Consider the following 23,555-nt stretch of genomic DNA (forward strand, 5'->3'; position numbering starts at 1 on the left):
AAACCTAAAATAAAGTAGTGAGGCAGAGCAGATAGTGTGAGCGACAGTCTCACACCTAATGCCAGGCTATGAGGTACCCACAAGTTGTCTGTAGTCTCACAGCACAAGAGTGCATGTCTGGGACTCTGAATTTATCTGGGGGCCCAGACTACGAGTAAAAGAGGAGGATGAAATCAAGATCAGATGGGAGATCCACTGCAACTTATTCAAATGGTTGTTGCTAGGAAATGGACAAATAAGGAAGAGAAGAAGAAGGTGGGAGAGTTCCTAAAATCCAACAAGATGGGTCCAACAAGAGTGTTGGAAAATATTGAGTACCTGGGGAGTTATTTCAGAAGAGAGGAGAGAAACAGAAGAGGCACTGTCAAGTTGTTGAAGAAGCAGCACCCACCCACCCTGGCAAACTCTTCTGGTGCAATGGTCTGCTGTTCGTGCTTGTGAATAGTGAGCAGGACCCTTGCAATGTTGTGCTGGGTAACTGCTCACTCTGTCCAGTCTTAAAATGGTTGTGCAAAACCATTGATCTGGCTTATCCATAAGTACACATAGAATCATAAAAATATTTGGTATGTAAATTTCACAAACAAAATCTAAGAACATGAGAAAGATTTTAAAATGTAATTAGTTTTTCTTTAACATATGGTAGTGTTTTCCCCTTACAGGGAGTGCAGAATTATTAGCCAAATGAGTATTTTGACCACATCATCCTCTTTATGCATGTTGTCTTACTCCAAGCTGTATAGGCTCGAAAGCCTACTACCAATTAAGCATATTAGGTGATGTGCATCTCTGTAATGAGAAGGGGTGTGGTCTAATGACATCAACACCCTATATCAGGTGTGCATAATTATTAGGCAACTTCCTTTCCTTTGGCAAAATGGGTCAAAAGAAGGACTTGACAGGCTCAGAAAAGTCAAAAATAGTGAGATATCTTGCAGAGGGATGCAGCACTCTTAAAATTGCAAAGCTTCTGAAGCGTGATCATCGAACAATCAAGCGTTTCATTCAAAATAGTCAACAGGGTCGCAAGAAGCGTGTGGAAAAACCAAGGCGCAAAATAACTGCCCATGAACTGAGAAAAGTCAAGCGTGCAGCTGCCACGATGCCACTAGTTTGGCCATATTTCAGAGCTGCAACATCACTGGAGTGCCCAAAAGCACAAGGTGTGCAATACTCAGAGACATGGCCAAGGTAAGAAAGGCTGAAAGACGACCACCACTGAACAAGACACACAAGCTGAAACGTCAAGACTGGGCCAAGAAATATCTCAAGACTGATTTTTCTAAGGTTTTATGGACTGATGAAATGAGAGTGAGTCTTGATGGGCCAGATGGATGGGCCCGTGGCTGGATTGGTAAAGGGCAGAGAGCTCCAGTCCGACTCAGACGCCAGCAAGGTGGAGGTGGAGTACTGGTTTGGGCTGGTATCATCAAAGATGAGCTTGTGGGGCCTTTTCGGGTTGAGGATGGAGTCAAGCTCAACTCCCAGTCCTACTGCCAGTTCCTGGAAGACACCTTCTTCAAGCAGTGGTACAGGAAGAAGTCTGCATCCTTCAAGAAAAACATGATTTTCATGCAGGACAATGCTCCATCACACGCGTCCAAGTACTCCACAGCGTGGCTGGCAAGAAAGGGTATAAAAGAAGGAAATCTAATGACATGGCCTCCTTGTTCACCTGATCTGAACCCCATTGAGAACCTGTGGTCCATCATCAAATGTGAGATTTACAAGGAGGGAAAACAGTACACCTCTCTGAACAGTGTCTGGGAGGCTGTGGTTGCTGCTGCACGCAATGTTGATGGTGAACAGATCAAAACACTGACAGAATCCATGGATGGCAGGCTTTTGAGTGTCCTTGCAAAGAAAGGTGGCTATATTGGTCACTGATTTGTTTTTGTTTTGTTTTTGAATGTCAGAAATGTATATTTGTGAATGTTGAGATGTTATATTGGTTTCACTGGTAATAATAAATAATTGAAATGGGTATATATTTTTTTTTTGTTAAGTTGCCTAATAATTATGCACAGTAATAGTCACCTGCACACACAGATATCCCCCTAACATAGCTAAAACTAAAAACAAACTAAAAACTACTTCCACAAATATTCAGCTTTGATATTAATGAGTTTTTTGGGTTCATTGAGAACATGGTTGTTGTTCAATAATAAGATTAATCCTCAAAAATACAACTTGCCTAATAATTCTGCACTCCCTGTATAGTTACAATTAGACCTCAGATTGAACTGGAAACCAGTTGCCTTTTGATACGTAGGGATTAATATCTACCATTTCCCCAACGGTCTGCACAATGAAAATCTGACCAGAGCGACACGATCCCTTCGAGCCCAGTTTGCTTTTTGGTCTTCTCTTCCACTTTCTGTAATGGGCCAACTGGCACCAATGAGGATGGTGTGCTGCCACGATTATTAGATTATTTTGCAAACGTTCCCGTGCTCATCCCTCATTACTTGTTCAGATACACCCCGCATCTGATATGGTCTCTGGGGCCGTTGGGTAGCTCTTTCCACTCTAAAGCTATACATGACTACGGATGGATTAGCCCTTCCAGTCTTAGAATGTTATTATTTAGCTGCACACCTACAATGGGAGGCTTTCTGGCTGTTTTGCCACACTGACCATGAGATAGAGTTTATCCGTAAGGACTTTAAAGGAGGGCTTACTGTGCCATCTGGGGTTATCCTGCACAGCTTTCTCTGGCCTTTCTAGAACCTATAAGCTCGCCAACACAAAGAAACTCTACACTCTTTCACTACCTTTGCTAGGCCTTCCCACTCACACAGGGCAGCTGCACTCAGGACTGCTCCGTCAGTGGGATGCTGCAGGCATCTTAATATTGGGGGATTTGTTTGTGGACGGTGAGCTACTATATTTCCAAACTCTTGTGGAAGACTACAATCTTCCCCAGGTCAACTTCGCACTTACAAACACCTTAAACAACCATTAAATGCCCTATTTCCTGTCTGCTACTTGGCACTAAACCCAAGTGAGGAGTGCCAGAAGCTCTACACAGTAGGGACAGGTGGCAAACTGATAGGATGGGTGTACAGACCTTTCCCGCAACATGGAGACCACTTCAGGGCTTCTCTCCATACTACCTGGGGGTCTCACATGGCCAAACCTTTGCAAGATAGGGTCTGGGATAAAATACTGGCCTACCCCCACAAAGTATCCTGCATGTGCTGCTTCATGTACCTTTAGAGAGCTTCCCTAGGAATGCATTTGCCCATTGATTGCCATTGGCTTTGAGGTTTGTAACTCACACTTCCTTGCTTTTGATTTGCTGGTTTTATTTGTTTTTGGCTGCCAATGCCCACACCTTACTTAGAAAATCCTTCCTAGTGCTCCCTTTCTGTAAACAGGCCTGTAAATCTTGTTCTTATCTCATTACATTTGCTGTGCATTTAGTGATCTAGGTCGAATGTCAGGCTCTGTCTTCAGTGGGAGCTCGGTATTTACTTTTCTTTCTCTGACTTCAAAGTGAGAGGATTTATATGACAATGTTGCTGGATACTGGGGGTAGGAAACAGCATTTGACAACATTTAAATGAACTGGTCAAGCATTGCAGGTTAAATCAGGTTTAGGAACACAAATGAAGCACTTTTATTTTAACTCTGAACTGTGTTAGAAACAAACAATTTAATATGATTAAAACAAATTACACTAGGTGATGCAATTTCCACACATCGTCTGTGCACTGTATAGTTTTATTATTAAAATTGAATGTCTGTGAAAATGTAAAGGTCATTTCAACTAAAAACGTGTAGTTGGTAATGGCAGTGCGCTACCATACCACGCAAGTCCACACTACTCCGCACCACTCAACTTTACACCACTCCATGCCACTGCACTCTTCTCAATTCCACTCTACACCACTGCACTCTATGCCACTTCTTGCTACGCCTCTCTACACCACTCTACTCTTTGCCAATACACTCTATGCCACTCTACTCTACATCACTGTTCTACGCCTCTACACGCTGCACCACTTTGCACAACTCCACTGTATGCTAGTCTGCAACACTACTCTAAGCTACTACACTCTATCCCAATACACTCTACCCCAATGCACTTTACTCTGTAACCCAGCACTCTACGCCAATCCACTGTACAGCATTCTAATCTACTCTATGCAATTACACTATATGCCACTCTACGCAACTGCACTCTACCCTGCACCACTCCACTATATGCCACTTCACTCTATTATGAAACAATCTACTCTACGTCACCGCACTCTATGCCACTCTACTCCACCCTACCCCACTCCACTATATGCAACTGCATTCTACTCCAATGCACACTACACAAGCGCACTGTACACTATTGCATTCTACTCTGCACCACTGTTCCCTATGCCACTCTACTCCACTCTACACGGTTGCACTCTATGACACTCTTCTCTGCAGCACTGCACTTTGTCACTGAACTCTATGCTACTTTACGCTGTACTACTGCATTCTATGTCAATACACTCTATGCCACTCTGCATCGCTCCACTCTAAGCCACTGCACTCTACATCACTATATTCTAATCTGCACCGATTTACACACCTCTACTCTGCACCACTCTATGCCACTCAACTCTACTCTGTACTGTATACCACTGCATTCTACACCATTCTACTCTTTGCCACTTCACTCTATGCCACTCTACTCTGCACCATTCAACACTGCACTCTACTATGCAGAACTCTAATATATGCCTATGCATTCTACTACACTGCATTTATGCTGCTGAATTCTATGCCACTGCACTCAATGGCACTGCAGTCAACACCAGTATATTCTGCAACACTATGCCAATACACTCTACTGTACACCACTCCACAGTGCACCCCCTCTACACTATTCCGCCACTCCTAAACACGACAATCTGTCACTCCACAACACTCTAATTTTCGCAATTCCACTCTACGACACTCTGCCCCACTCTCCTCTTTGCCACTAATTTTAGCCAAGCTGCACAGTAGCCACTCTGGTGTACAACATGGCTAAAACACATTGGCAAAGCCAATAGCTCGTGCACACATGAGACCTATTGGCTTTGCCAATGCATTTTAGTACTATGAGGTCCAAAGGACCCTGAAAGCACTTGAAATGTGCTAATTACCTTTTGTCCTTTGCTCAAATCTAAAATCACAGACAAATGCAGTCCATTAACACAGGCATCACAGACAACGGAGGGATAAATTACAGATGGTCGGTGAAATTTATGGACGGGTGGTCACCCTAGCAGAAGGCCAATGAATATCTCTAAGATATCGGAGGCTCAGGGGCCTCTCATTATATTCTGCAAGGGGGGGGCCATCATTTTGTGTGATACCACTGTGCACTGCACTCCCATCAAGGGTGCGTAAAACATGTTGCTTCGCCTGTGTAAGGACATATTGAAGATAAACAGAGATTCCTCCATGCATTTCTGGCCTTGGAGATGCTCAAAAGCCCCCTTCTAAATAATATGTTAATTGCAGCTATGGAGGTGTTACATGACTTTCACTTAATTAATCTGTTTCCTAATCAAAGCGTAATTTAGTATCATATAAATTGCATACGATGCTACACAGTGCATAATTTAATATTCCAAAAATGTAGCTCATTTCTTCTGCATGTTTGTGTTGAAATTGACAACAATCATTATAATGTCAAGAATCTCTTGTTCAGCCTAAACTCAGTTTCTGCAGTTGTGACATAGGCCCCAAAATCAGTGGTGGCTCCTCCGTTATGATGGATGAACATCGCCCCCTGGCAAGAGATGCAAGCTTAAGAAATAAAATAACAAAACAGTTTTATTATCATTTTATTTTTCTACTGGGAGACAGGTCTTGGGGGTGGGGCCATACTCATGCCAGCACCGCAGCCAGCACGCAGGGGGAGCGGCGAGCACCTCTGCAAGTGCACATGTTGGTTTGGACGGCTGTCTTGGGATGCCAAGCCGACATGCTCATTGATATCTCTCTAACGTGAGCCACATTGCCGGGTGGAGTACAGCAGGCACAGACTGCCAGCCCCTGTGGGAGCACAAAACTAACTTGCTCAGGTCAGTCCCGTTGCTTCACTCATGCTGGGTAACAGTATTACGAGCATGACAGCAACATCTTCAATAGCCAAAGGGAGTCTGAGAACCTCAGCCTGTACACTAGCAAAGGAGCAGAAGAGCAGCGAGGCAGTCGGCGCTAGATAATTTTGATTTGTCACTGGCCCCTGCATTGCCCCACAGCTTTTCCCCGATATCAACTGCTACTGCCCAAAATGCAAATGTTCCCATAATTAATGCTGTGGTTCACTAAAGAAAGAATGAAAACAAAGTCATCATACTCCACATCAAGTTTAAATTTCCCTCTTCATCTGTGATGCAAGGTAAAGGTCAAGAAATCCTCTACTTGACCTTCTTGTTGCCTGTATATCATTAAGGTTTTCTTGGGCTGCAGGAGGAGCTGGGTCTTCCCTCTAAAATCGGGGTACATTCAACAGACCAATTATCTGCTATGATGAAGGGAACTAACATTATCCTGCATTTTTTCTGTTCAAGTATTGGAAGCACTGCCTGTCTTGGGAACCCTGGAGAATGAGTTTGATCATTCAGTGAGGCACCGAGACTAAAAGCTCTTCTAGTTATCAACAAACGTCTGCTAACAGTTCATCAGTTGAGACAACAGTGGTCTTCTCTTTACAAGGAGGCAGTCTTAACAAATAAATGATGGGATATTCTCAGGATTTCCATATGTTTATAGTTTTCAGAAATTTATACTTTGTTGGATCCCATAGCTGCAAGAATAATATAGGTGCAAATCTGGCAGCCATGCAGGATTCCAATAATTGACATATTCAAAGTCTCTTTACCGCCCTTCACATGGTCATTTTTATGTCGCGCCTAGGCAGCGCGCATGCGCGGTCTCTTGGTATGCAGTATCCTCCTCTACGGGTATTTACCATACCCACCGGTTTTCATTTGATCCTTCCTGTGGCCTTCTGAATTCCTTTCTTTTAATTGGTATTTTAATTGGTGAACTGTTGCCATTTGTCCTGCCTTTTGGTGTGCTCTTCCCTCCCACTGACACTGCCAAAACAGGTTTTGGCGCACCCTTTTACTATTTCTTTAGGCCAGCCCATTCTCCTCAGTTGTGTCCTGGACTTGCTAAGGTTGAGCTGTTCCTCCCCCCCATCCCTACCCTACTCGCCGCCACCGCAGGTCTCTGACTGGCTCTTCCTGATCGTTAAAGATATATTTTTTCTTCTGTCTTTAATGTGGGCAGGTGATAAAGCCAGCTTTGGCACGAGCTTTTACAGAATGGAAGCTTGTAGCTAGAGGGCCGAGAACAACAAACTCACATGGAAGACACAGGTCGTAAACGGAGGAACCTTTTCTAAACCAACTAAACTACCTACATTTTAGGGAGATTGGAAAGATTTTGTCTGTCCGTGTGCTACTCAGCAGGCCTCCAGTGTTTTTGGCTACGCGCGCCCACTGCTTGGTCCCTTCAGTCTCAAATATCCATGGGGACGGTAAATGATTAAATAGCATTATATTCATTTTGGTGGATCCAGGCACCTCTCTATTTGCATGGGTGATTTAATTTTATACTCTGCCAAAAATGCGCAGTGACCCATCCTTCCCCCAATTACTGCACGTCCTTGCTTTTGCTTCAACTTAAGAGTGATGCTGTATTTTGCCCTCACCTCACAGAAATACTGTGCAGGGCTCTTAGTGGCATAGGTCGACGTCATTCAAAAACAAGCAGAAAAACATATGGCGTTGTCGATATCGCTTGGTTTTTCATTACTAGGTTTGCGCTGCATAAGTTCCGCCATATATTTCTAGAGTTAAATAACCCGGGAGGCAATACCGCGCGGCAAGGATACCGCCTCTTTTGTATTATTTTATCTATTATTTTATAAAAATATTTCTATAGCGCTGACCCATCCAGGCAGGAAGCGAGGCGTATTAGAGATTAGAGCAGGGTGATGGAACTGGCGCGTCAGAAGTTGTGCACGAGCAGAATCTGACCTGTGGCAGCCAAGAACCTCCTATCTGGTGCCTTCCTGATGCCCCCAGTCCCATATATGAAGTCCTCATTTAGACTTTCCCGCGCCTCCTGAGGTTTGGTCTTGCACCATTTTGCCCTTCACAGGTGCAATTTTCTGTTTATTGGTCCTAAAAGCTGCGAAATCTATCACTTGGAATTGGAAAACAGTGGGTAATATCGTGAGCAGGATCCATGGTAGACACAACTTGTGATGAATTACGTTGTTCTGCACCCCCTTAGAAATGATAGTGTAGAAATGAGGTCTGATAAACACGACCTGCCCTCCAAAAGGAATTTACTGTAAACTTCCCAAACGTCCTATTTCGGTTTAAAAGAGTACACTTATTGTAGAAGCGATCATATTATGTACATTTCTGCACCAGTGAAATTTAATGTACAAAATGCATTTTTGCAGTTTTTCTTCAAAGCAGTGAAGCAAACTATGTTTGCACTGTTTTAGCTGTGTTTATATGATAACAGACGGCAAATGTAATTTCTCTTCAGTTTTTAAACATGAAGAATAGGACTAACCTTGATGAAAGCATTTCCTATCGTGCGGCAGCAGACAGACGCCATGCTTAAGTTGTGAACGCTAAAAAAGTGTCCTGATTTCTTATCACAAAGGTGGCAAAATTAGTACAAGGTCTGGTTGCTTGATTGTTTAACATAGCATAGGTGAAAACCTGTTGACAGAGGTAGGTGCTTCAAATAGATGTATATTTTTTTTTTACATATTTTAACAAATTATTCTCTCCAATTGCCTCTGGTATCCTGGAGAGGGAGCGTCCCCTTAAAGTCAGACTTGCATCAAAGGTGGGCGCTCTCTTCAGGAAGGAGAGGTCGGTATAGGCGCACAGAGAGCGCCCACCTTTGATGCAAGTCTGACTATAAGGGGACATATGATGAAGCATGACACTACATAGTGTGTGAGACCACCTAGTCCGTAAAGGAAATTTCCCTTCCCCTTCCTCCCCCCCCCCTTTAGACCTATGCCACTATATTCAATCTAGCCTGGCTGATGAAGGGTGATACCCTGAAACCGGTCCCAGGATGCTTGTTACTGGTCCAGGGAGGACCTGGCCTGGCAGTTTGGGCTGGACCGTTCCCATAGGGAGCAGGTTCAAAACTGATTAGCATATGGCTTGTTTCAAACCGGGGAGGCACAGTGAGCAAAAGAACGATGGATTAAACCCAGATCTGTGACTGGAGGTGAGTGTTTATAACGTTTCAACACTCTGCCTATCATCCTTTTGCGTTGCCATTGGCCCAAATACATCATCTATTCCCAATGAGAAAGTTGAAGATATTGTGTTTTACGTTGCCACAGTTTGATGCTTGGAAGCCGTTCTGGTTTTAAAAAACATTCTGAAATCCACACGTCACATTTATCTGAATTTGACTAGGTTTAGAGTACTCAGAAATAACAGATCAGTAGGGTTCCCTGAGCCAATCCATGGCGCAAAAACAATAGCCATCTCAGATACGTAGTGAACAACGACTTTTTGTCGTTGCAATTTTGGCCCTTTCTTGCCACATTTAATAGGCCACCTTACACATGTGATATACTGTTTATTCAGAAAAAGTATGAGAACGCTCTATGGTGGGACTTTTACCACAGGCTGTGAACCCTAGTCCTCACAGCTACATGAATGTGAGGAATTAGTACTTTTCAGCAATATTTGATATTTTCTGGCTACTGAGGGTAAAGAGATCATGTGACGTATGCACAAGTCTATCATCCTTAGATTTCCTCTGACTTTTTTTTTTTTTTAATTGTGCAGAAGATTAAAACAAAAATATGGACATACCTCTTTTCATAACTCTATTACAAAACTGTGTACTCACAATTCATATCGATGCAGTTTATATATGTTCATGTCCTCTGTGCAATGGCTACCAACAACGGGGAGCTAATTTTGAGGGTAGTGATGTGTGTAATAGCTTGTTGGGGGGAGACGAGGTGCAGACAGTAGATCACGATGCGTGGGTGTGAACATTCCCCCGTTCTAGTAAAAAATTATCCTTTAAAGACAATGGGTCTCACCAACCCTGGGAAGCATATTAGGGGTTTAGGGCTAACATTCCCATCTGCTCTCCAAGGGAAGTTGAAATGCGTTTGTTTGTAAGAGGTCAAAGAGAGGCAATCCTTGTGCAGGAAGACTGTCCTTCACAAGCTTTCCATTTTTTCATCGGTCAAATAAATTAAGCCACTCTATTTTAGTTTTCTCGCTTTAAAAAAATAAACAAACCCTTAAGTTCTGAGGGCCTTTTAGTACTGCCCCGAATACAACTCCTCCTCCGATCTGCTCCCTCAGAGGAGCTGAAATGCATTTGTTAAATAGAGGCATGATAGAGCAACACATTATGAAAAGGACTTCACGTGTGTTTCTCTTTCTTTATTTTATCAACAGTTTTCCCTTGAGTTTAGAATGCCTTTCTGCCCCATGAAGGGCAGTTTGGGCAAACAGCCCCACCCATGGAGACGTTGGTATGGCTGGCCAAATGCCAGAAGGTATGGCCATAGTCCATTCCTCTTGTTTTATTTTGTACATTTCCCTGGTGTCTAGTGGACCTAGTCTGCCCTTGAGGCGAGCAGAAAGGTCTATGTAATGAAGATGAATGGGAGTATGGGAAAACAGCAGGATAGGTTGGCTCTAATTTAATCTGTTTTATTTTTTTCTCTGTTGTCTATTAGGCCTTTCTACATTAGTAGGGGGCAGAGGGATAGTTTTACCAAAGGAGAATACAAAGGGCAGGGGTTCAACCAAATGCTTACCATTTGATTGATTTTTGTTGAGTTTATTGTACCTGCTACTTTCAAGGGGTGGTTCCAGTTAAACTCCCTAATCTCCCTCTGCTCAGTTCTGGAAGGTTGCTTGTCTGATGGGCGGGGATACAAATGCCCCTGCCTCTATTCCTAGGAAATAAAGACCTAGTGGCCAAGCAGGTGGACTACAGCTCAAGAAATGACTTGCGGCAAATTCCAATCAGGAATATAATTCAGAGTGGTAACAATTCAACCACTTATCTCTAAGCCAAATAGAACTGTGACATTCGATTTTTTCTTTGAATGACATTAAAGGAATATGCACGTTGTGCTTCACACAAAAAACAATATCTCAACGGGGGAGTGGCGAAGGAAATCCTGTGGTGTTAGAATCGAGGGATTTCAGGAGTTTGCACGCATAGATGTGACCGCATGTTGTGCAGCAACCAGCATGGAGTGCTCATGATACAACTGCCACAGGGTTAATACCCACTCAAATCAAGTTTTGGATAGTGATTCCACTTACATCATTATTTGCAGATTATCATACTTTATAAAAATCAAAAGCATTTTTAATGCCCAAGTAGCAATCTTCTATGTGAACTTGTAAGTATATGATCATCAGTGACTTCCACATCTAAGCCCTTTGTGACACATTCCTTCCCAGTTGCATTAAGTGCTGTGAAGCGTATTCCTGGCAGGAACAAACAAAATAACGGTTTCTGTAGTTTTGGGAGATTCACATATCCAGAGTGCAGAAAAACCTACATGACAATAACAAGGATGCATGGTCAAAGATATTTACCAAGCTGAAATTATCTACTGGGCTGAGTACTTTTGCTGAGGGTGGATGGAGCTTAATAGGCCAAGCAAACCCCGCCCACTGCTTGCGTAAATGCTTGTTGACAACAGACATTCAGGTTGTTGTTTCATTTTAGCTTACATCAGTTTGTAATCTCTTAATTGTAATACGTACACAATTATTGATACACAACCTCGATTGTCAGATGTAATGTATGCAAAAAAAGCCAGAATATATTTACGCTTACCTTGCCTCCTCCACCTGCAGTTGCATTACCGAGGTGCAGTGCTTGCACAACCCAGAAGTCTGCATTACGATTGACACAAACATCTTCAAAAATCGAATCTGCCTGCTTGTGTGGGTCAAGAGGCATTAGTTCAAACCTAAATAGGCCTGCACAAGTGCAGCTGCATTTAATGTGAGTGTGTAAACCCGGAGTATGGAACATGAATGGTAGGAATGGACAGGCTAACAGTATACTTTCAGTGGTGACCTCTGTGATCATCAGGGCCTTGGTGAAAAGGTGAACTATGTGAAAGGAGCATAATAATGTCTTCCTCTGCTGCAGATGCATGGACTATCTCCCTTAATAATAACCTGAAGAGTGAAGGGAGCCATACGTGACCTCCTGAGTGTACACACAAAAACCTTACAACGTTACTAACGTTACTAAACTTTAGAGATGGGTGCAGGTGGTGTACCAGTGATCGATTCCTGAGATGATCAGGAGAATCTATCTGTTCCAATGCCTTCCATGGTAGAAAAGGTGAAGCTACAGAAGGATGGAAGGGGCTTTTCTCATCCCCTGACCCTTCTCCTGTCAAGCTATGCAGGTGCCAGGACGGACTAGAAATCCACTATCTCGCAGTCACACGACTACAGAGATACATGTATGGTGCCTAATTGCATATGTTACTGTTAAAAGAAAAAGACTCAGGGTAAAACACATCATCTTGAGGTGTTAATTTGAAGTTTGTAAGATTGATTAGACTAATCCATAGTCACCTGGTAGAGACTTGCCTCAGTAGAACTGGAAAGAACAGAGTTCTTCCAGTGTATAATGGTTTCAAGCAGGGGGACAAGCTTGCATAGTCTTCTAAACTTTTGATTAAAAAGTTTAACATGGTCTTTTTTCACCAGAAATATCCTTAATTAACCTGTCCCTGCAAATAAATAAAGCGGATAAAATGCTGATTGCTTCCTTACCTTTTTTTTTTCTCCTTATTAAAACTTTCTGTTTGAATAAGTCAATAATACACAAACACTCCATTATATTGGCATGCAGCAATAATATGATGAAACATGGCCTGTAAATCCCAAAGGCATCAGCGACCGTAGGCCACATATTAAAGGGGCAACATAGGAAGTAGGATGTCAACATCATTAAAAAATGATGTTAATATTTAATCATACTGTCTTAAAAATAATAATCTAATGAGATGGATAGCTTTAAATGAGGTGTTGAAAGTGGTTTCTGTCATGCACGGACAGGATGGCATATACATAAGATCTCCCATTAACCTATAGTTCTCATCCCTCTATTTTGAATAGTTCATGTTGTGTGAGGCTCTTCAGAGTTGCAGTAACCCAACACTGTTAACTATACTGCAACTGCACCACTCCTCATCTCGACAAATGGATCAACATCCAGAAAAGGCTTGCTAGTTGTAACAGGTAAAGGAGTAACTCATAGAACTATTTGTACATGGGCTACCACCGGACATCACCTATTATCAGTTCTCGTTCTTTCCCCATCCAGTAGACAATAAATTAGAACTAAGCTGCAAGAGTGAAGCACTCAAAGGGAGGTAGAGCAAGTACACCTTCTTCACAGCTTAATTTCAGCATCATCTTCTTCACCATACTGGAGGAATTAGCCCACACGTTAGAAACCAGTGCATTTTTAAATATATTTCTTTAGGCTAAGTGCACAGGCATCCCTACAATATATATAGGTAGGGGGGAGATTGATTATTTTAGCCTTGTCCAATCAGCCGTTCATAGATATGGATGTGGTGCTCCAAAATTCCAGCCCAGTGGGTCTTTAACAAGCTTTCAGTGATTGAGGTAGTCTTTGACAAATTTGCAGCGACCCAGAAGACGCACAACAAAAGATTTCGATCCGTAGATCGTTGTTAAATCAAAGCTAGGCTATTAGTAAGAGGCCAGTTAACAGTCATGCACTGAAGTATGATAATTAATATACTTATTTCCACGTTCTGCAATGGTCAAAGGGTGCATTATGTCACTTTGTTTGTCTCTGACATTTGTTTTGAAACTCCGCCCATGTTTGTAGTTATTGGTAAATTTACCTGGTTCCATCATACAAGGTGGCTTTTTTTTTTAACGCTCTCTATGATCTGGATATCCGTAAAGCTACTATAGGCAAGTAATTCCATAGAAGTGACCAATTTGGCACTTTAAATGATTATTTAATTATCATATTGGGTTGTTCCCGCCAGCAATTTTTCAAGCAGAGGGGACATAAATCTATATTTTAATCATGAAATCAGTAACATTTTTTAATCACTTTCTCCTTTATATAAATAATCATATCTTTTATAGCGGAAAATCATGATACTGACTGGAAAACAGCAAATAAAAAGAATTACAAGACAGTTTTGAAATCTAGGAGATTAATAAAGGGGAAAAACAATAAAATATAATATCTATGTTTCTGGCATGTGTTTAGAAACAATAGTTCATAATTTAATTCCTTATCCTGCAACTACATCACGAAACAATGTTACACCAAAGGAAATATTTTATCAGGTTAGGTTTAGAGAACAAAGTTTCTCTTTGAGGCACTGTCTTCGACTTCCTTTCAATATTTAATGTTATTGAAAAATAAATGACCAGCAGTAGCTCAACGTGGCTGCGTGTTCGGCTTTTCCTCCCATCTAAAAGTACGTCTGCTGACCAAGTTACTTTTTGTTCGTGAGAAGTGCTGTAATGCATGACGGTAAATTGGGGATGGAGTTAGGGTAAGCAGTGTTGTAATGCCTGATGTTATAATGTTACTTGTTATTAGTCGATTCATTTATGATTTAGATGTAGTATTGTGCTTAATTGAAAAACCTCTTCTAAAAGAATTGCCTCTCAAACATACATAATCCTGGGCAACCGTAGTTTGTTATTTGGAGGTTATGAAAACGAACACTCTGGGCTTCTTGAATAAATATACGTTTTTCGTTTGTAATTACAGTATTTTTTATTAAGTATTGCCAAATTCAAAATGAAGGGTATATACTAAATATGAATAAAAAGTCCTGCTTCGGTTGTTGGCATACTGTATTGTGTGTTCCCAGACAGAATGTTAAATGTGTCTTTCTTCTAACGATGTGTCTTTCTTCTAACGACTACAATCAGGAGTGCTATGGTATCCCAGACTCGAAATGGACCCAGACATTTAATGACTGGCACCCGACCCAGGCGGCGACACGGTACGGAGATTACACACCCACCCGCCTGCCTGCTTACTCATTCCCAGACAGTCAGGCGCCCTGACCCCTATGCCTTATGACATACCAATAGGCGGGCTTAGCCAGCTTGCCTACTCGACCAAAACTGTTTGTAGTCCACACTATCCTACAATCCCACCTCCGAGAGCCATACAACTCTACAACCTAATAGCCTCACGACTCCACAATCACTGTAATCCGACATAACCAGGCACAGCGCCCTTACCCGATCCCACACCACACACTCTTCTTTCATTTTCTTCCATTTTCATTCTCAACGCCTTCCCTGTCCCCTGCGTGATTTGGTATGATATAATATAATATGTTTACGTTTGATATTATCCTACTGATCTACCCATTTTCCCCGTTCCACTGTTTATTGAGCATTGTACGCAACCATTGAAAACTGTCGGGGCTCCTACCCCATTTGAGTTTTTTCTCTGTCAACATTCATAATAAAATCTCAATAAAAAAAAAAAAAAAAAAAAGGAGTGCTACGGTATGTAAATAGATATGCATTGATCTGAAAGTTACAGGTGCAGCCAATTTCTACATTCTTTTTTTCAGATTCTTTTTAGTATTTTTCGCATGTATGAGACTTATGAATAAAGACATCTGGGCAAACTACTTACACCCATTAATTTTGAATATTGTCTCTTTCTCTCTCTTGCTATATTATTATATTATATATATATATATATATATATATATATATATATATATATATATATATATATATATATATTTAAATAAATAAAAATGTACATTTTTATATCTTCACTTTTTGTTTTATCCTTTTCTAAGCTACAAGTGCCCCGAAACAACGTAACCACTTGTTAAACAAGCATTTGCAATGCAACGGGTCTTGCATTTGCTCGAGTTCGAGCTATTAGCGTTGTACATTACTAACCGGACCTTTCTTGCCACATAAATTGAAAGAAAAAAAACGAGGCATATCCATGCCTTTCACAAATGAAATCAAGCGGATTTTAAAAGGCAAGCCCATGAACCAATGAAAGTGACAGGTGTGGTTAAAAGCCCAAAGAGAGATTACAATGGGGACGGAGCGCTTGTGCGCTCGACCCTAAAAGATGACAGAATAGAAAATATTTTTTATTTATTGGGTTAGTGTGGTAAAGCTGAGAAGATAAGATCAGAAACATATCTGCACAACACTGACAATAAATGGAAAAGTACACCTTCACTAATTATCTTCAGAAAGCACAAAAAGCAGACCACAAATTCTAGATTGTCACATACATAACGTATGTACTCGTATGTAACATGTACTCATGTACCGAAAACTTTAAAGTGTTTGAAAGAATCCTTTAGCATGTGAAAGCATAATGACCAAAACAACATATCAACAATGCTGGAAAGCAGAAACGGCATGCATGTTAGATTTGATATCATGTATGACACCACACCTCATCATTCTCTCCCTTTCACAGCACCCATCCATCAATAACCTTTCAACTGTGTTTCAGCTATCCCATAAATGTTACAAACATCTAACCACAAAGGCCAGGAATTGGCAATAAAATAAATTCATGTCACAGTGATTTCCACAGAATGAAAAAAACATGTAAATGATGTTTTATATTAATAAAATAAAGAATAACTTTGAGAAAGGTACAATCAGCTTACCCGATATCCTTTGCATTTTCATACGTCGAGCCTGGATGCGTCCCTTTGCTAGGCGCTGCTTTGCTATGATACATCGGATATGATCAGAAAAAATAAATCTGGCTTGGAGGATAGGGAAAGGTTTGGAATGTGGACTAGATGCAGGCTTGTGAATTATGATGTTAAGAGCTCTACTGTCATCTTCAACACCAGTTACTTGCATATCCTGCAGAAAAAGATGAGAATGTGTTCTGTATATATTTCTTTATTTGGTGAATGTAAAATAAAGAGTCTTATAGGACAGTTTTTAAAAAGCTTAACTACTACAAGAACATTGAAATGTTGGGGGCTCCACTGCAGAAAATGGAGTGCTCTGGGCGTTTACTGGCGGGTAAAAGCCTGGAGCGTCAACATTCCAATGCTCTCTTTGTTCACAGCAACAGCTTTGAACAAAGCTTCACGGAGGCTGAGGGGATTTTAATCCCCTCGAGCGTCGTGAGGAATTTGTTTTATTTGACAGAACAATCTGCCCTTGAGTTACAGAATGTTCTAATAGCCTTAGAACCCGCAATATTGGGCGGTACTGGCCATTAAAGTCCCTCTCCCTTGTTAAAGGTCCGAGCCAGCGGACCTTCAATATCCAGTAGAGCCAGCGGGTTCTAAGACTATAATCTTCAGGTACAATAGCACTGTACAACGAATGTTTAAGTAGAACTTTGAGAATCTAAGAGAATTACAGGAGACACAAAACACCTACAAGCACCCAAACACAAATCAATACCACTTAGCTGGGAGATGCAATAGGTAAGTTTCCAAAACTGAGGACTTGGGTATAAATTCACAATACTAACCAAACACTAACCCTTAAAAGATGCAGTCAACTGCCCAAGAAGGCTCTTTAAAAATGTTAGTTGATTCGTGCAGTGCAAGTCTTCACTGAGATAACATGAGGACTTTGTGCTTGCTGGATTAATATTACCCGACATACATTTTGTGCCCTGAATGTAGTTTAAAAACTACTGTTCGACTGGTGTATAGTCTTGATTATGAACTCCAATGGGCAGTAGCTGTGCAAGCGATATTTAGTACATAATATTTTTGTCAGACGATATTCATTCCTTGAACCTTCTGGTAACATAACATCTCAGATTGACACCTATCCAATACTGGTTTTATTGAGAAACAGATACTGTTCTGACAAGTTAATTGGACCATTGGGGTTCTTCCGTGGTCAACAGGGAGACAAATTTTAATAACTGGGCTTCAAGTACTAAAGGCAATCATTTGGTTTTTGCATCTTGAACAATTTGACTAAATGTAATTAACACATTGCACTAGTATGCCATAGGCTGCAGCAGTGTAGGCTTCACTAACATACTGAATCAGTTACCAAATAGATAGCAACAGTGCAAGCTTCTCATGTATCTTTGAGTTGCCATACTGGAAGACCTTAGAGCAGGTAAAGAATTTCACAAGGCTACAGACAAAACAAAAGAAGTGGTGGGGTCCATGGGGAGAAAGGAAAAGAACAGATTATTTCTGTGATTCATTCTTGGGGTGTTCTCTGGGACAATAAGTGGGCAAAGGGTAAGAGCATGCACAAATATGGTTTCTCAGGATACACATCGCAATTGTTTTATAGGAGCATTATATTCACTAACTTATTTGCGAGTTTTGGTTCTGTAGAGGTTATTGCACGGTGGTGTCCGACCCTTGTATACACGGGCACATAAATAGTAAGATAACTTTGCATGTTCCTTTAAAGTTGAGGATAATAATGTTTTTCACATGGCAAGTGTCAGAATGCGGGTGACAGAGGCATCCTTCTGCGAGGCACTGATAACTGACAAGGAGCTCTGTACTTCTGTGCACACAAACATAAGATAATAATGTTCTGTGTATTAATGTGATACCCTTTTAGAATACGGTCGCTTGTCTTCTGCTGGTTCTGAAAAGGCCTAGACAGGGAAATAGGCTGAAACATGTTGACTGGGTTTTCAATAAAAGATAGACTATATCTTAAATATTAGTGTGCAATAGGTCTGAAGGAATGAGAATGAATATTTTGCCTCAGACCAGACCTTCCTTTGTTTACCTCAAGGTGGATGAGAGGAATCATAAGAGAAAAATACAACACCTGCAATTTTTTGTAAAAATAGTCAGCCATTGGAAAGAAATTACCATATAATGTGCACATTTGTTAATGTTGGATTTCTTAATGTGTTTATGTTTAGATATTTTGATGTGCTGGCCTTTGTGAATGCTGTAGCCTCTTGTTTTCTCTTTTGGTAAATCATGCAATGGTGCACTTAGTGTGACAGATACACATTTTAATATGATACAATTTAGAGTAAATACATACAAATGTTTAAACCTAGGTGTGTGGCGATTAATATTTTGACCTAAGCTTAATTCATTGGTTTTTATACACATTAGTTTTGTTTTGCAACAATTTTGTATTTATTGATTTATCCTTTTTGTCATAATAGCCAGGGTTGGTGAGGTTTATTGGGTATTCCCCTTTTTCTTTCTTCTAACAGGTCCTAAACATAGCAGGTCCACTTAACCTATCATCCTTTTGAAGTCAATCAAATGAGCATCATGGAGTTTAGTAACAATTATTTAGGGGCAAGATGCCCAACTGAGTGAACTTGTGTTTTATAAATAAACATGTTATATTATATTAGGTAGTCAGATGTGTGTGATTTGACAGTGGTAATAAAGTAAATATATTACCGTTAGTAGATCGACAAAGCACCCCAAGGCACAAAAAAAGGCAGATTACTGTTTTTACATACATTAATAAGGCAGTTTATCTCAATCTCCTCTTCAAGAAGATTTTAATCCAAATATAAAACAACCATCAGTTAATTTTTCAAAATACCCTTTAGTCAATAAACTAATCCTTAAAGGAAAGCTATGGATTGCAAAGCCTTTGCTTCTAGCAACCATTCAGAAGAAGTGTTTCTTTCTGCCTTCTCAGCACAATCCTTCCACATTTAACTAACAAAACAATTGAAGCAAGGTGAAACAGATCACGTGCAAAATACAGAGCAGTTTCATGTGAGCTTTCACATATTGGGAATATTTTACCTTCTTTTTACATGCAAATAAATGCCAGCAGACTTACCAACTTTTGCGGTGCTGAAGTCCGTTTCTTTTTGTGACCTTTTTATACCAGAAGGGCAGAGCCATGACGAATGCTGACACACTGGTGTGTATTGCTAAGGCCCTAAGAAGGGAGACCCTATGAAATCAGTTCACAGAGTGGGGAGGATCGGGAAGGAATTTGCGGCAACAAAGAGTCTTCACAAGATAAGACGCTACTGAAGGTAAATAACTTGTTCATCTGACAGAGATTTCTAGCCACAAATTCCTTAGCTTAGAATAGATACCAAAGCAATATCTCCCGAGTTAGGTCTGAGACACAGATTAAGTCAAAAAGTCCTGCAGAACCGAATGGGCAAGTGCCCGTCAAAACAAATCTGACCATCCAGGCAGTACTGTTTGGTGAACGTGTGCAAAGATGACCAATTTGCTGCCTGAAAATATGTACAGGACAGTGAATGCATGAGCTAACACAGTGGTCAGAGCCTTGACTCTGGTAGAATGAGCATGCAAACCCTCAGGGGGTTGCTTTTTGGATAATGTGCAGCAGAGTACTATCCATTGTGAGATTGTGCTCTTCTTTATGGCCTTCCCAATCTTAGCACCAACATTAGCCATCCAGTACTCTCTTGTGCGTTCTAGATAGCACAATGATGATGTCTTTGGGTCCAGACAAGGATGTTTCTCCTCTTCTTTTGAAGGGTGAGGCTGAGCAAAGAAGGTAGCCAAGGTGATGTTCTGACCTACATGAAAAGGTGTGATAACCTTATAAAGAAATGAAGCACAGGTCAGTAGGACCAACTTGTTTGGGTAAAAGGTGATGTTAGGACGGCACACAAAGAATGTCTGCAGTTCACTGACTCTCCTGGCCGATGTGGCCAGTAGGAAAGCCACCTTGATAGTAAGCAGGTGAAGCAGACAGTTGTGCAGTGGCCCAAACAGCGCATACATAAGATAAGTGACCACCAAATTAAGATCCCGTTGGGGCATAATGAAGGGCCTGGGAGGAAACATGTGTTGAAGGCCTTTGAGGAATCTAGTCATGTGACTTGAAAAGGAAGGTTGGTTCGGCAACTGCAAGAATGCTGAAATGGCAGATAAATAACTGTTAACAGTGCCCAGAGCAGAACTCTGCTGGGGCAAAGAAAGAACAAACAAAAGAACACAGGATAAGTGAGCAGAAAGAGGATCGATATCCTCGGGTGCACACTGTACCACAGACTTGTCCCAGTGGCAAGCGTACACCATCTTGGTGAAGGGATGCCTGGCTTCCAACATTACATCACAGACTCTTGGAAGATGGTCAAACTCAAATCAAAGTATGGAGGCAGAGTGTGCACAGGTTCCGGTGTAGAATCCTGCATTTCTGCTGCGACAGAAGATCCTCTCGAAGAGGCAGCCTGGATGGAGGACTGATGTTCATGCCCAGGAGCTCGAGATACCAGCTTCTCAGTGTAAAATCTGGAGCCACAAGAATGACTTGGGCACAGTCATTCCTGATCTTTTTGAGAACTCTAGGCAGGAGTGGTATTGGCAGAAAGGCGTAGTCAAGTGAGATCTCCTTTTGAAATTCTATTGTGTATTAGTGCTGACATTATGTTTTCTTGGCGGCGGCAAACCAATCTAACCAAGGTGCTTGCTACTCTTGAAAGACAACTTGCACCACCTCAGGATGGAGACACCATTCGTGATCCGCCAGGCATCGATTGCTGAGTTTGTTGAATCGCGGTTCGCCAGCCACCACTGTAGGTCTTTTGTAGTGCCCTCTGACATCTGTATGAGGTCGGAGAGATTCCCCTGATGCTGTGCCCACTGAAACTTCAGGTCTCACTGCAGGACTATGATATGCCAACAGGCATGCGTCACAAGAACGATGTAGGAGGCTATGAGGCCAACAGTACCATAGTAAGTCTCAACGAAATTCAGGATTGAGTCTGAAACATTGGTATGATAGCCTGAATATATTGGAATCGAGGTCCAGGGTGGATAGGCCTGAAACCACACTGTATCCAGAACTATCACAATGAAAAGGAGTGTCTGAGAGGATGTCAAGTGTGACTTCGGCATATTGACAGTGAACCCCAGTGAATGCAGGAGGTCCGCCTTAATCGAGCGGTGGGAGATGATTGCAAGGGTGGCGCCCTTCAGCAGCCAATAGTCAAGATAGGGTAAGACTGGAACCCCTGATCTCAGCAGACGCACTGCACCACCACCATTACCTTGGTGAGCATCCCAGAGGCACTGTGAGGCCAAAAGGAAGCACTGGAAACTGAAAGAGCTCTTTTCCCACCGTAAACCGCAGGTAGTGCCTGTGAGCAGGAACAACTGGGATGTGGAAATATGCATTGTGCAAGTTCAGTGCTACCATCCAGGGAAGACAGGACCTGAGCTAAGGAGAAGAAACTTGATCTTCTCTTATTTCAGGAAGAAGTTGAGAAGGCACAGGTCTGAAATAGGATGGAGGCTTCCATCCTTTTGGGCACCGGAAAGTATCAGGAAGAGCTACTGCTGATGCTGGCACCCTCTCTATGGCCACTTTGGCCAAAAGGGCAAGCAGGCACTTACTGATAAAGTAAGGAGAGAACGTCCTCAGTTAGCTGGTCGTAAGTGGGTAGCATGGGTGGGTGTGTGTGTGTGAGGTCGGGGTGGTTTCAGGAAGTGGATGGAGTAGCCCCTCTTGATTATTTGCAAAATCAACTTATTAGATGTTATGGACTGCTAGTGGGGTAGTGGATGGCAGATCCTGCCTCCCACTGGATGCCTGTGCTGGTATAAGGGCAAGCTAAAGACGTATGTAGGCTATGCTGCTGGGGGTGGTGGACTGACCTGACCTGTGACTGGCGGTCTTATGTGGTTTATGGGAACTGCATCTGGGGCCACAAAAAGGCTGGGAGGCCTGCTGGCCTTGGTGGCTGGGCGGGAAGCGGTGCGGTTGGCAGCCCCGTACCCATGGAAGGGGTGAAAGGCAGACTGGGGTTTGTGACTTGGTGGTAGCTCTGATGTCCTAAAATCATTTCAATGCCGAGTCCACCTTCTCACCAAAGAGGCAACAGCCATTAAAGGGCATGTCCATGAGTGAAGCTTAGACATCCCCTGAAAAGCCAGTGGTTATCAGCCAGGCGTGGGTCAAAGTGCAACTGATGATGAAATCTCTATGTCCACTAGGTCCACATCTAAAGGTGAACTCTGCTGCATCTCGCCCATCAGCAGTCTCTTGAGAGAGTATGGCCTGGACCTCCTCCGAGACCAGGGGCAGCACATATGCAGCCGAAACCTATACAGTGTGGGTGTATCGGCCCAACAGGCACACAGTGTTCACCGACTGCAGTGCTAGGCTGGTGGAAGTAAAAATCTTCTTACCAAAGGTATCCAGACAGTTGGATTCTCTATCAGATGGAATGGTAGAGAATGTGCCGGGATTAATCATGTAAGTGGAGGCTTGGACCACAAACTCTCTGGGATGGGGTGCAGGGTGAGAAAACTGAGGATCCCAAGAGCTGGGAGATATCAGGCAATTGTCCTGTGCACAGGGTTATGCAGGTCTTTGCACAGGCCCTAGGAAAGACATCTGTAAGCGATTTGTTAAATGGGACTAATGATCAGAGAAGGCAATTCCGGGCTAAAGCACCTCTGTCTAAAAGTTTCTCTTGATTGCCACCGAGGGCAGCTGAAGGTCCTAGATCTCAGCTGTCCTCTGCACGACCATGGCAAATGAGGCACCCTCCTCCATAGTGAGCCAAGGCCA

The 23,555-nt window shown here is 42.1% G+C and overlaps 1 protein-coding gene across 3 annotated transcripts in view; it reads right to left on the bottom strand.

Moving 5' to 3' along the window:
• CLEC16A (C-type lectin domain containing 16A) overlaps nucleotides 1-23,555 on the bottom strand; it is a 462,030-nt gene that overhangs the window by 126,139 nt on the left and 312,336 nt on the right. For all 3 annotated transcript variants that reach the window (XM_069210166.1, XM_069210165.1, XM_069210163.1), the window contains exon 20: nucleotides 16,724-16,928. In XM_069210166.1, coding sequence (XP_069066267.1) covers nucleotides 16,724-16,928 — 205 coding nt within the window. The remainder of the gene's footprint in view (nucleotides 1-16,723; nucleotides 16,929-23,555) is intronic.

The sequence above is a fragment of the Pleurodeles waltl genome, chromosome 10 (assembly GCF_031143425.1).
Source record: "Pleurodeles waltl isolate 20211129_DDA chromosome 10, aPleWal1.hap1.20221129, whole genome shotgun sequence".
In the NCBI taxonomy this organism is placed as follows: domain Eukaryota; kingdom Metazoa; phylum Chordata; class Amphibia; order Caudata; family Salamandridae; genus Pleurodeles; species Pleurodeles waltl.